Raw genomic sequence first — 12,818 nt, forward strand, 5'->3', positions numbered from 1 at the left:
TGTTTCTGTTACAGTTTTTCTAAAGGTTCTCTTGTAGCCAAACATTTATAGCAATAGTCGTGAAACGATTTGATATGATGTTCTTCCAACGTAATGCAGACGATAATGAGAATCGTGCGCTAATGGAGCCCGCACACATATGTACATAAAATATGGAGATTTCGGATATCATAAAGCCCGTTCAACAGCCAATTGAAATCGGTTTCAATCGATTTCGATTGGTAAATTTTTGTTCACTCAGCCAATGTTGTGATCGAAACTAATCCAATTGACGTTCAATGAAGCCAATCGGAATCGATCGAAACCAATCGAAATCGATCAAGCTCGAGAGCAGGATTCGTTTCTATCGGTTTCTATCGCACTAACACAAATGCAGTTGTTTACTGTCAAAAAACAGCAGATTCGGTTAGGTTTTCAAGTTTGATGTCATTCGTTGCGGTGTCCTCTGTCGTGTACTGAGTCGGTGGTGCTATTCTAGTCGTGCTAAGTCGGTGTCGGTGGTGCTATGCCAGCTGGGCTGGTCGGTGCTGCTGTGTCAGCCATGCTGTGCCAATCATGCTGGGTCGGTGTTGCTGTGCCAGTCGCGCTCTGCCAGTTATTCCGAGACGGTGGTGCTTCGCCAGTGAAAGTGATGTCGGGCGATGTGGTGTAGGCGGCGCTGTGTCAGAGATGCAGTATTTAAAAGCATCTTTCAGTGCAGTTGCTGCACCGAAAATATTTAATAAAAAGAGAGCTTCATAAAAAAAACATCATACGACGTTTTTTTCATTTTCCTTTTGGAGGGGACGAAACATAAACTCAGTTTTTTTTTGTTTTTTTTTTCATTCTAATGGAGACGCATCGGGAATCGAAAAGTTAATAAAAAATTAAATAGAAGATCATTCCGATTTTGCTTTTTTCATAAGAAAATCAATCCCGGAACATCATATTATAGCTGAATAAGAAAATCACAATAAACACAGCGCGTTAGTATTAGTGTCTGGCTGTTCATTCAGCAGTCTGATAGAAATCGATTGAAGTCAATTGGAAAAACAGCTGATCAACTGTCAATCCATTCCAATTGATTTCGATTGAGTTCTGTTGAACACACCTATAATAAATCATACTATTAAATCTTATTTCAATTTATTACTTACTTCAAAAATTGTTTTCCACGATGAATATGTTCGTATTAGGTTTTTTTTATTCTCCTATCGTAGACGTTATCTCCTATCCAGGGTTTTTTTTGGAGCTGTTGAAGAATTTTGTTGAAACCCATGGTCAGTTTCCATTTTTGGTTGCGTTTCACTATCAGAGATGGTTCCTGGGGGTAACGAAAATGCAATTATGATTTTACACATCTTTATTATCCATGTCATCACCTACCTGGCGGTACTATCGTTGATGCCACTGGATTTTGATGGTTTTCGCTTAGCAATCTCACATCCAGATCGGTCGCCATTTTTCACCAACTTGCTAGCTTCGTTCAATCGCTAGTAAAAATCGGTTTCAACTGGTTTCTGTCAACTGATAGATGTTCAACGAGCCAATGTTTTGGTCGAAACAAGTCGGGTCGTTGTTCAATGGAGCGAGTTGAAACTAGTCGAAACCAATCCAGCTCGGCAGCAGGATTAGTTTCGACTTGGTAGAAATCGGTCGAAGTCAATTGGAAAGAGACAGGTGATCAACTGTCAATCCATTTCTACTTGTTTCGACCCGTTTCGACTAGAGTTGATTGAACAGACATGCTGTTTACTTTTTTCTCACTCAGCCGGTGTGGGGCAGTGGTGCCAGTTTTAGATATTTTACGATTTTGTAACATTTTTTTTATCCAAAAACTATACAAATGTATATTAATAAAATAAAATAGCTTGTGAACAAATACGATGATATAGTGAACATGAAAAGTGGCAAATGCGAAGAAGAAGCGAACTGCGGAAATATACGTAAAACAAAATGAAACCTTTTACAGTTATCTTCCTACAATAATTGAAATAAGTTTGAGTTGACATACAGAAAATTTTCAAACCAGTCAGTGACATAGTGAGTGCGATGCGCTGAAATGCGGCGAATGCGATTGAATGCGGTAAACCACATTTGATGAAAATGTATGAGAATCGCTTAAACCTGACATACTCAACGTGACGAAGCAGATGTCAATTTGTTCCGACGCTTGAGTTCGCATTTGCTACGTCCGTTAATTCGCATCGCATCGCTCTCACTATGTCATCGGCCATAGTGAGCAATGCGATGCGAATTTACGGACGCAGTCAAATGCGATCTCGAGCTGCGGAACAAATTGACATCTGCTTCGCCCCATTGAGTATGTCAGGTTTAAGCGATTCACATAAAATTTTCATCAAATATTGTGATTCACCGTATTGAATCACATTCGCAGCATCGCATTCACTATGTCATCGGCCTAAGCGTTAAAAACTTCTTTAAAATATTCTTGCTTTTTCATTTTAGTAATTTCAAATAAAAGTAATTTTAACTAAAAGTTCATTATGCAGTTCAAACTCAATTGTTTTTGTAGAAAATTTAGACCAATTTCCCCAATATTAACAGAAATCTGCCTTTTTTCTGATTATGAAACCTAAAAAATATGTTCATAAATGTATGCTGATTTTATTGAAAAACATCTGGCATCTCTTGCACCCACATTTTGTTTACTTTTGACGTGGAGTGTGACAGAAGGCATGAACGCTACGGATAACGGTTTGAGATCAGTTTAACGATTATTGATAAAATTGAAGAAATCGTTCAACCGTTCAATCACATTTTCAAATACCATCACTTTTCCACGTGAACGTTCATACTTCGTTCTTATCGTTTTAGAAATATAGTTTAACATAATAGCAACGTTTACAGGGACAGTAACTATTCCTGTAGTCGTAGTTGTATTGTATGGACGGTTTGAGATACAGTTTTTTAGTATGCGGGATAAGACGAATTATTCTATACAATTAGATTAACCACGAATAATTTGAAGCTGGGGAAAATAGCATTATCATATTTTTTTTCACTACAGAGACTACCGAAATAACAAACAGATGTATAAGCTTGAATTATTATATTCCAGAAACCAGTACAAATTTTCGAATGCTATAATTTAAACAAGCCGATTAAACTTTAGAAGTTCCTCATTCTTGGATGAAAGAGCACAATCGTATATGATCTCAAAAATTGATAAATTATCATCGTAGTAGAATGGACTGCTTCAATATATTCACAGCAAGGTAAATTTGACTGTTTCATTTTATCTTCATTCTTTTTACTAAAAAAGACTAACTAAGAACTTCGGACAAGCCAGACGAACCAGTTATTTCATCCAGTTGAGTTTAAAATTAAAAATCTCATGAAACAATACCGATTCTAGGCTATTCTGAGCGAGCATTTTATCGTATCATATCTGTTTCTATTTAGTGCTTCATGCTAGTTTGAAACAATTAGAAAAACAGCTTAAATCTAAAAAATTTCCATTACGCAAATCATAAATGTGTTGCGAATCTTCAAAACTCGTCAAATAGTAATTCGACATATTCATAACTGACTAATAGTTTGTTATTTTGTTTTGTTTACATTTCACTTTCTTCTTGACAGTTCTCTCTGGTGTCCTTGGAGACATCTGGTGGCTCAACCAAAACACATAAAATTGATTGAAAACGGTCGTTGGAACTTTACACACGTTTCAAGGCTTAGCTTGTACATCAGTTCATCAGTGGCAAATCTTAGCAATTCAACTCGTTCCAAACCGCAATCATCCCTCATTGAAATGTGAAAAATCATTAAGGTAATAATGAGAATCCAGTAAGTTAACACAATATTAAAATGAAAAAGTTTTCATTATTATTTTAATGATTCTTTAAATTTCAATGAGGGATGTTATATAAAAACACCAGATGTGCAGCAAAATTCAGCAGAGGTTCGGAAAAATTCATCGAGTGTTAAGAAAAATCACCAAGACTTAGACCAGAACTTATACTGTTTTCGTTTTCCCCACTCGATAGTGTTGTACCGTCCCGTCCAAATACGAGCATATATCAATTTTTGCATTCACTTGGAGTCGATGTGCGTGAAATCGATAGTGCCGAATGTAATCATCAAACTGTGAAAATCCATCACCAGCTGATATTTGTTTGGTCCATACAATTTGTTTATCCCGAATTAGAATCGAACTAACAGTTGAGTCGCCGCGACTATTACGGCCCCCCCTTCTACTAACATAGATTAATAAAGTGATACACTCGGCAAAATGAAGCTTTATAAGTAAAATGCCTTAATAAACAAACCTATGATTAAAAAAAAAAAATACAATTTGTTTACATTGCACTTACTTACTTACTTTACATTGCACGACCTGTCAAAATTCACGATCACTCAGAAACAAAACAACCCAAAATTAAGAACGGCAAGGCATCAAAACAAAGTTCGTCTGACGTTCTTAATTTTGGGGTGTCCAAAATAAAGTTCATAGCTTGAACTTGATGCCCCAAAAAACGAAATGTTCGTTTCTTGATAATTTGTTACATATGTATATGGTGTTGTTTGCCAGAAAATCAGGTAGGAAAATTTTATCCCGTGTAATCAAAGTTAGTTTATATAAATTTAATATTTTTTTCAGTATTATGATGCTAGTTTGACCAAATCTGGGAAGAATATTGCACAACACGGAAAACAACGCGGAGCAGACGGTCTTTCGGAGAAACCTAACAGCTGGTGAGTCTCAAGGATATCCGTTTGCTGATCCATTGACCAGCAAGGATGGTGTTGTTCCCCCGGGCATAAGTGTTTTTACATTGAGCGACGAGTGACCAGCGAACGCCCAAAAGCTAGAACAGCTCAAGAATAGAATCATTCGGGTTGTATGAGGAAGATTCTTTCGGAGCCGAAAATTCTATGGCACCTAACATCAGCAGTTCCGTGCAGATATTAATTTCTGATCCGGAAGCTGCATGCAAAGTGAAGAATGAGAAAAAGCACTTTGGAAGATATTTAGCAGCAAAAGATGAAGCGAAAGTTTATTTCCACATTTCTATAGAGGCGATTAAAATAAGAAATTGAATAAAAATTCTCAAAATAAACATAATCTCTTCTTCTTTCTCGCTTTTGTATATTTGCCCAGCAAAAATATATCGTTTTCCTCTCCAAATGGCATTCTCGATTTTGGGGTGTGAGAAAGAGCTCGATTTCCAAGTTTGGGAAAACCCCCTCGAACACATTTTCGTCGGGAGCCAGTTTCATCCGATTTTGCGGCATTTCAACTTGGTTTTGGGTTGTTGCGGCTTAGAGTGATAGCATTGGGGAGGACACAAGCAACACTGAATATTTTCAGAATGTGCCACCGTCCACATTATGCTGCATTACCAGTGCACCATTCATCGTGAAAACGAGCACGAAGACAGCAAAACGTGCACCGTGCGGTAGTGCACCGGTGGAAACTGAACGAAAAGGAATACGGTGTTATTTAAATAGTGTGCAAAAGAATTCACCAGATGTGCGTTCCATTTTTGATTTTCACGGTACAGCAATTCGATTAAATAGGCATCACTTTCCTTCATCGTTTAAGGAACAGTTGGAAAAAACGGTTAAAAGACCGTTAATTCATCGCCGCATGAATGAAAGGTCCCGTTAAGGATGCCAGGTGGTTTTATCAGAAATCAGAACACCATGAAAGAAAAAAATCAAGATTTTTCAGGACACCATGGTGTACCATTAGTGCACTAAAGCCGCTTAAATTGTTTAAACTTGAACTAGAGCTTTGCTATTTTAAGTTTGGATTTAAACATCTTTACATGTATTCACTTGTAGAAAATATTTTGGAAGTAAGTATGTCCACGTGGACATGACCCAAACCCCTACCTCCCTCTCCATGGACAAGCGTGGACATTTCCATACACCACCCCCCCCTCCCCCTCTAAGGTGTCCACGTGGTATGTGAACGGCCCCTGATAAATACTGCAGCTTATTTAAAAAAAGCACCATTTAAATATCTTCTGAACCGAAGATTATGATCGGTTTAGCTATTTTATGTCAGATTTGTTCGATATCCTGATGATTATTTCCACTATAAATTCAATAAAAATTTATATATATATATTTTTTTTTTGAAAATCAGGACATTCCAGTACATTTTGAAGACCATTTTTCAAAAATCAGGACATTCAGGACAAAAATCAGGACGGTATCTCGAACGAAAATCAGGACAAATTCTGATTTGTCAGGACACCTGGCACCTCTGGATCCCGTTAAAACGCTGACGCATTTGGTTCATTCTTCATCACAGTCCATCTTTGGAGCCGGTACCGTACGGTCGCATTTCGTGATTTCGCGTCATTTCAGTGCGCCTGCTGTGAGCTAACCAGTTCTGCAATCATCAAATCTTCAGCTTTTCCTGACAGTGAAGTTTTTGAAACCCTTTAAAAATCACCCAAAATGAACCGACGTAACAACGCACGCAACAACCGCAATCAACCCGGTGGAAACATTCAGCAACAGTACGATCAAAGTTTCGTATCCGGAGGAGTTAATCAGGTAGGTGGATTGAAATAAGTTTTTTTTAGGTTGTAATTGAAATTACCATTTTTCTCACCAAGCCGGCCATTTTCTTTTTCGCATGCCCACATTCGGCTGACTATTTTTCGTTAAATCAGCAAATTGTTAACTTTTTGTGTTATTTTCGATATTTTTTTCTGACCGGCAGGATTTTCATGCGTGAAAAATTTAATTAGGTACTAGATTCTTGTGATAAAATATATAGTTATGTACATTGTCCATCAAGCGCAAAGTTCCCGGACTGAAAGTTGGAAGATCGACTCGTTCCTGGGGGTGAGTTCGGGTGCTACCTTTTTGCGGTGGTGACTTTCGTCCGTTTTTTTGACCTGGTGAAAGGAGCCTCCGGTAAAGAGTTTCTATTTTGGATACCTCGAACTACTCATACAGGGACACTTCCGCTTCCGGTCAGGGATCGTGGCAACTCCGGAACCCGTTGCTGGACCCTCGAACGGAAAACGATTTTTTTTATGCATAGAGTACTTATCTTTATTAGTTTTGACTCAGTTGTTCTAAGATTTTTTTCACCTTTAGTCTTTGAAAATCAACTATCCATCGTTATGAGGATGCGTCTGGAAGGATCCGGTTTTCCCTTCGGAAGAAACCCGGCCTCCTTCCAGCGTATCCGGTAGCGGCAGCACATTTTAAGGTTTTAGTATGAGTACCTATAAAATCAATAATTTTCATATGAGGCTGGTAAGTTTTGGAAAAATTCGGCTTGAAAATCTTCACCATTCACCGGCACCGGCAGGCAGCGTCCGAAGATCGTAAATCAACCCCGGAATGGGCGGTCGTCCTTTCTCGATGGTATTTCGGGAAGGAGGCCGTCCGTGTGGAAAACAAAGCGTGCGTGAATGGGTGCAGATTTTTTCCGCACTTTTCCAAGATGGCGACACTAGAAAAAATTGACCCCCCCCACTCCCTCGACCTATCAATCCATCACCAGATCTCCTTTCCTGGAAAACATGCTCCTCATTTCCCACTCCAGCATTTCTTCCTTGTCCGGGTCAGGGGAAGGCGGCATTTTTGTTGCGTTTTCATGACTGCAGAGAAACTGTTTGCACACAGCTCGTATTTCCCTGCGGTTGTCTGATCCCTATCGTTTTTATTATATTGCGGGAGGTTTGTTAAACGACCCAATCCAAAATAATGCAGTTTGCGGCAAAGTTATCGATTAAATTGCGGAACGAAAATAGAAAACCTCTCCCACCCTCATCCGTGTTTAGACTGTTGTCCCGTTATTTCTGTTTTCCTGTTGTTTTCCCCTGATAGTTCAAAAGACGGCGGAATTAGGTCATGCAGATCTTCTTCATGCAGATATTAAAGGAAAGCATTACTTAGTTTGAATGTTCTATTAATATTTTAAGTATTTTAGTTTCAAGGTGAATTGCAAATGCTCCCACTAATTTTCGAGACGTTCCGTTTCAGTTTTTTTTGTACAAAATTTATAGTTGTGGAGAATGATAAAATTCAATATTTAATATAATTCAATATTCAGCTTAAGTTATTTGTTTTTAAAGCAAATAAAAAAAAAATTAAAAAATAGTTACTTTTGAAAAATATGTTAATAATCCTGTCTCGAATTTAAAGAATCCAATGATGTCAAAATATGTCTAATACCTAACGTCAAGCTTCCACCCCCCTTTTCAAAATTTCTCTGTTGAGACTTATGTATGAACCAACTGTAACTTATTACTTCAGCTTACTAAAGGCACAAAATGGAATTTGATTGAGTATTTTGATAGCTGATCTACATACAGCATTTTTCTTAGCATGTAATTCTGATTTTCCTTTTTTTGATCTACTGAACAACAATTTGTCAAAATACAATTATATGAAACCTTTCAAGTAAAGCAATAACATTACAACAAGATATTAGTAACCAAAGCAAGTTCGCAAGGATGAGTTTAATTTTTTTCGTGTTCAGTTTTTTAAGTTTTCGACATCAGCAATCAAGATAACTTTGTCTCATAAATCGCTATAAACAAGCTTTTGTTGTCTGCTAATCGCTTTTCAATATTCCGGAATAAAGTTTTCATTAATTTCTCAAATATTGAAATTTTTTCCGCGAGAAAATGGTAACGTTTTCGATTACGATTTGGCATCACAAGAGCTTTTTTAAAAAATGTACAATCCACGATTGTCAACTTCCTTTAACCAACCAATCCATCTCCAATCACACACTCGTTTTCGTTGGGGTACAGAAACATATCGGACTCGTTGGTCGAGTCAAGTTTCGAGAGATAGTACATTACGCAAATCAGAAGAACATGGCCATAGCTATATGTATGTATCCTTTGTAACGTGCAGCACAAATCGGCCCATGTGTTGCGAAGCGAGCGGGAGGTTCGTCGGTGAAGGCCTTAGCGGATCCCAGACCTAGCAGAGATTCACCCGCCCTCGGTCGTGTTGCCATCAGGTGTGCTCTGGGAATGACCTCGGACCTCTTCAAGACCCCTAGTCGCCGCTGCTCTCTAGTAGAACCGTGCCTCCGCTGATCCAAGAGTATGTATACCAAACATCATCTGTCTGTTAGGTACCACCACAGCATAACTCTTACCGTTTGCCAGAATCTCCACGTTTACTGTTACAACAAATGATAAAAATAAAGACATCGAATCGTACTTGTCCCACGTAAGTGATGCGACAAAAGCGAGAGAGCAGCAAAAAATCGATTTATCGGCGAGCACGCATTTGTTCTCCACGTACAGAACTAGCGAACTCTGGGTTGTGCGTCCAATTTCCCCCTTTTCATAACCAATCACACCTTCGAAGCAAATTGTTTCATCGATGACATTAGCCAAGTGTCAGTAGTTTTGCCGGGAGTCGAGAGTGTATGCGCTGCCTGCCATAAATTGAGTGCGCCGCCAATGTGTTCATTTAGAGTTGAAATTGTCATTTGTTTTTAAGTATTTTAAATATTTTTTCCTGTCATCATCAGCAACAACAAAACCAGCAACAGCAGCAGCAGCAGCAGCAACAACAACAACAGCAATTTGACCCAGTCAAGGAGGAACATGATGATCAGGATCAGGACAATGGCGATGAGACTGGCGGAAGCAAGATTCGTCGGTTTTTCGGAAATCGCAAGAATCTTACACCGGCTGAGCGCAAGCGCTTGGGTAAGTTCTTGTTGTTTTTCACCGTTATATTCCGCTAACTAAATTAATATGATTACAATCACTGCGCAAATTTGAAAGGTAGCTCATTACCAAAGCTTTTTAAATTGAGTAACCAACAAGCTGATAGAATAGTCTAATGTCTGATTAATGGCAATCTTTCCCAAATTTGTTCCGGAAAACACTTTTTTTTACTGATATTTTCTTTTTTTAACAGACAAGCAGCGTAAGCAGCGCCAACAGCAGCGTCTGCGCAAGATGCTGTCGCCCAAGAACGCCGTCGTGGCTTTGCATGAGCTGCAGGGACCCGGAATGGGTGAATTCGTCATCCACACCAATGGGCAACAAACGACGGCCGAAATTGTCGTGAACAACGTCCGCTACGAGGCTACCGCCAACAGCAAGCACCTGGCCAAGTCCCGTGCCTCGGAGAAGGCATTGCGCGACTTGGTTATTGCCCAGATGGCAAAGGCCCAAAGCGGTTCATCCAATGGCAATGGCAATGGAAACGCCAACAACGATGACGTTGAAATGACAGATGTGTCCGGTGAACCCGACGGTGTTCCAATGCTGCACCTGGCCTCATTCGCCCTCTACAAATTGTTCAACGAGTGGCAGAGTGAAGGGTTCGAAATTCCAGCAATCAGACCGACCAAGGGTGGTGCGCCCAAGGCTTCCGAAGATGGTGTCAATCCGCTGGCCCCGAAGGTCGCCAAGACCAAGGCCGATCTGCCAGCCGATGCCCCCAACCGGCACCCGACTTCGCTGCTCGCTTTCGTAAGTTATTTCCTTAGAAGACTTTGACCGAATGAATCTAATCCAATGTACCTCTCCTCTCAGATGCGGCCGCAGATCCCATACGAAGATCTGGGTTCCAACAACAGCACTGATCCGGCCAAGCGCGAGTACTCGTTCGGAGTAACCGTTGATGGTCAACGGTTCATCGGCAAGGCCCGTACGAAGAAGAACGCCCGCAAGGAAGCGGCCGCTGCGGCGTGCAAGGCCATCTTCGGTGTTAACTTCGTCGAGACCGTCACCGCCTAAAGTGTCACTCGGCGGAAGAAACATAAAGCACAGTCGCACCCGTCTCCGGATGAGCGAATCGAAGTGTGACCCTAATCATTTTTCTATCCCTCCCTCTCCCTAACTTATGCAAACACAGCGTATATAAAAATATTTTAATCGATTGATCGGTCGATTACCGCGGTCACGGATGTTTGGTAGTTATAGAATTCCCCTTTAAGGTTTAGATTTTATTAACCTTAAACTTTAAAACACAGCGGTTCGTTTTAGTAGAAAACCAACAAAAATCCAGACTAGCACTAAGGCCCCCTAGGTTTTAAGTTTTCAAAACTACACACGCTACTATGATTGTGTGTAAGTATTATGCAAGGAAAGTTTTTGTTCACCGCTGTGTTTAACTGATTTGATCGGTAGCCGATTGGTGACTTCTGCGACGAAATAAACTGGACTTTAGAATAAAACTCACCCCCCCCCCCCCTGATTAGTTTTCGCAACCGGACAGACAGAGAGACCGCTAGTAGGGCTAGAAACAATTTACTCATAACATTAACTATTCCAACTTTGTAAAACTTCATTGTATTGGCAAAGTCAGATCGATGTTTGTCTGATCATTGAAATGAAAATATAGCATAGGCCAGAGTAGTGAAGTACCTACTCGAAAGAGCTAACCCATTGTTTTTTGTTGTAACCGTATCCGAACGTCACGGTCTTATCTTCTTTCGGAATTAAAAGTTGATTAAATATTTTCTTATTGAAAGTTCATATTTGGTTTAACATTCCCCGGATTGGTAAGGTAAAAATCTAACCGTTATTAGGCAGTTTGTAGAGGAGCGTGAAAGATATTTGGTCAATTTAAGTAAGCACTTAGGCGCAGATGCTCAGAGCCAATCAGAATCAACTGGCGCCATGACGACGTGTCTTGAAGTTCTCAGTAGAATATGTTGAAGAAGCACTCGGATGAAACCTGAAGATATTCAATAATCGTAGAAAAGCCAGAGCGGAATTGAGCAGGCGTGTACCAAGCTAGGTCACCAAGAAACCACCCGCATACAACAAGCTGCATAAGATACATAGTTGGTTAGCGGTCTTGCAGACGAGACAAGAGAGCCTGAAAAAACTCCCTGGCTGATGAGAGCGAAAAAGCTGCCGCCAATGGAAATGTTATGACGCTTCTCACAGCTTGAAGTAACGACAAATGAATGCTGCTCAGAGACCGAGCAGATCAGCTATCGACAGATCGAACAGATAAACTCATCGTTGTATAAAGCATTTCGAGTCCCGCACAGCGATGTTCAACAAGACCCGGAGGAAATAGCGCCAGATGTCACATTGATTATGTCTACTCTAGGAGCGTCCCCATTATTTGTTAATTAAAAACTTGCGTTGTTTGGAGCAGTTGGACGCTTTGCTAAATAATTTTCATAACCCTCGAGAGTTATAAGAATTTCTGAGTCTCAACAAAATAGAAAAGACAGGACAAACAGGACAGAAAGTATGTCATCAATGTGACAAGAAAAACAAATTCACAGTACTTTCAAAGGTTCCTAAATATATAAAATATTTGTATAACGATTTAAATTTACAAACAGTGTCTTTGTTCAGTACTTTTAAACAACGATAAGTATACACACTTTGTTCTAAGAATGTAAATAAAAAATAATCAACTTTTTTGCAGTGTCCTACACTAGGGAATCGGTCTTCATTTCACGATCACCGTGTTAGCACTGGCTTCTGGTCGTCGAATCGGCACCGCTGTTGGCAACACTAACATTGGCGGTATCACCGTAGAAAATGCGATCGTAATGGTCGACCAGCAGCTTCAGAAGCGTGTTGATCCGACCGAGGTCATTGTTCTCGTAGCTCTCCATCAGCCCCTGGGTCGAGGAAAACAGACAAGCCCCCCAAACGATAGCCAAGTTGGACGAATTCATCATGTTAGTGTCACTGTTTTGATGCACGCTTAAAAGAAGGAAAATCAGGTAAGTTCAGGAAGGATTTCGTAAATTTGGGGATTTTATAAGTCTTACCATCGAAGATGACGAATGAGATACCGGAGGGTGTTCCGGTTGATCAATTCCATTTTTTCTACGCTACGTCTAATGTTTTCAATGGTTTCTGCTTCATCTAAAAGAAAATGAAAAAAAA

At 39.9% G+C, this 12,818-nt stretch overlaps 2 protein-coding genes and 1 long non-coding RNA gene across 9 annotated transcripts in view; 1 reads left to right on the forward strand and 2 right to left on the reverse strand.

Annotated features, from left to right (window-relative positions):
* Positions 1-1,108: 1,108 nt before the first annotated feature.
* Positions 1,109-1,729, reverse strand: LOC129748879 (uncharacterized). Its single transcript, XR_008737856.1, has 2 exons — positions 1,366-1,729; positions 1,109-1,303 (listed from the first exon to the last, which is right to left on the reverse strand). It is a non-coding gene; the product is annotated as an uncharacterized LOC129748879 (long non-coding RNA).
* Positions 1,730-6,255: 4,526 nt separating this feature from the next.
* On the forward strand, positions 6,256-11,341 carry LOC129748870 (putative uncharacterized protein DDB_G0282129). 2 transcript variants are annotated; one of them, XM_055743651.1, is made up of 5 exons: positions 6,379-6,513; positions 6,683-6,807; positions 9,473-9,653; positions 9,868-10,427; positions 10,491-11,341. In XM_055743651.1, the coding sequence occupies exons 2-5, from the start codon at positions 6,742-6,744 to the stop codon at positions 10,692-10,694; spliced, it is 1,011 nt and encodes a 336-aa protein (XP_055599626.1). In that variant the 5' UTR covers positions 6,379-6,513; positions 6,683-6,741; the 3' UTR covers positions 10,695-11,341. The 2 variants fall into 2 exon arrangements, with proteins under 2 accessions (XP_055599615.1, XP_055599626.1); XM_055743640.1 differs by lacking the exon at positions 6,683-6,807 and having other exon boundaries at positions 6,256-6,513.
* Positions 11,342-12,202: 861 nt separating this feature from the next.
* LOC129741935 (uncharacterized) overlaps positions 12,203-12,818 on the reverse strand; it is a 59,708-nt gene continuing 59,092 nt past the window's right edge. For all 6 annotated transcript variants that reach the window (XM_055733782.1, XM_055733787.1, XM_055733777.1 and 3 more), the window contains 2 exons: positions 12,701-12,797; positions 12,203-12,632 (listed from right to left, as the gene is read on the reverse strand). In XM_055733782.1, coding sequence (XP_055589757.1) covers positions 12,392-12,632; positions 12,701-12,797 — 338 coding nt within the window. In that variant the 3' untranslated portion in view covers positions 12,203-12,391. The remainder of the gene's footprint in view (positions 12,633-12,700; positions 12,798-12,818) is intronic.

The sequence above is a fragment of the Uranotaenia lowii genome, chromosome 1, assembly GCF_029784155.1.
Source record: "Uranotaenia lowii strain MFRU-FL chromosome 1, ASM2978415v1, whole genome shotgun sequence".
NCBI lineage: Eukaryota > Metazoa > Arthropoda > Insecta > Diptera > Culicidae > Uranotaenia > Uranotaenia lowii.

Excerpts from the sequence above, each read along its gene's own strand:
- LOC129748870 (XM_055743640.1), top strand. The coding sequence starts at position 6,415 with ATGAACCGACGTAACAACGCACGCAACAACCGCAATCAACCCGGTGGA. Across the intron at positions 6,514-9,472 it reads TATCCGGAGGAGTTAATCAG|CAACAACAAAACCAGCAACA; the intron begins GTAGGTGGATTG and ends TGTCATCATCAG. Across the intron at positions 9,654-9,867 it reads GGCTGAGCGCAAGCGCTTGG|ACAAGCAGCGTAAGCAGCGC; the intron begins GTAAGTTCTTGT and ends TTTTTTTAACAG.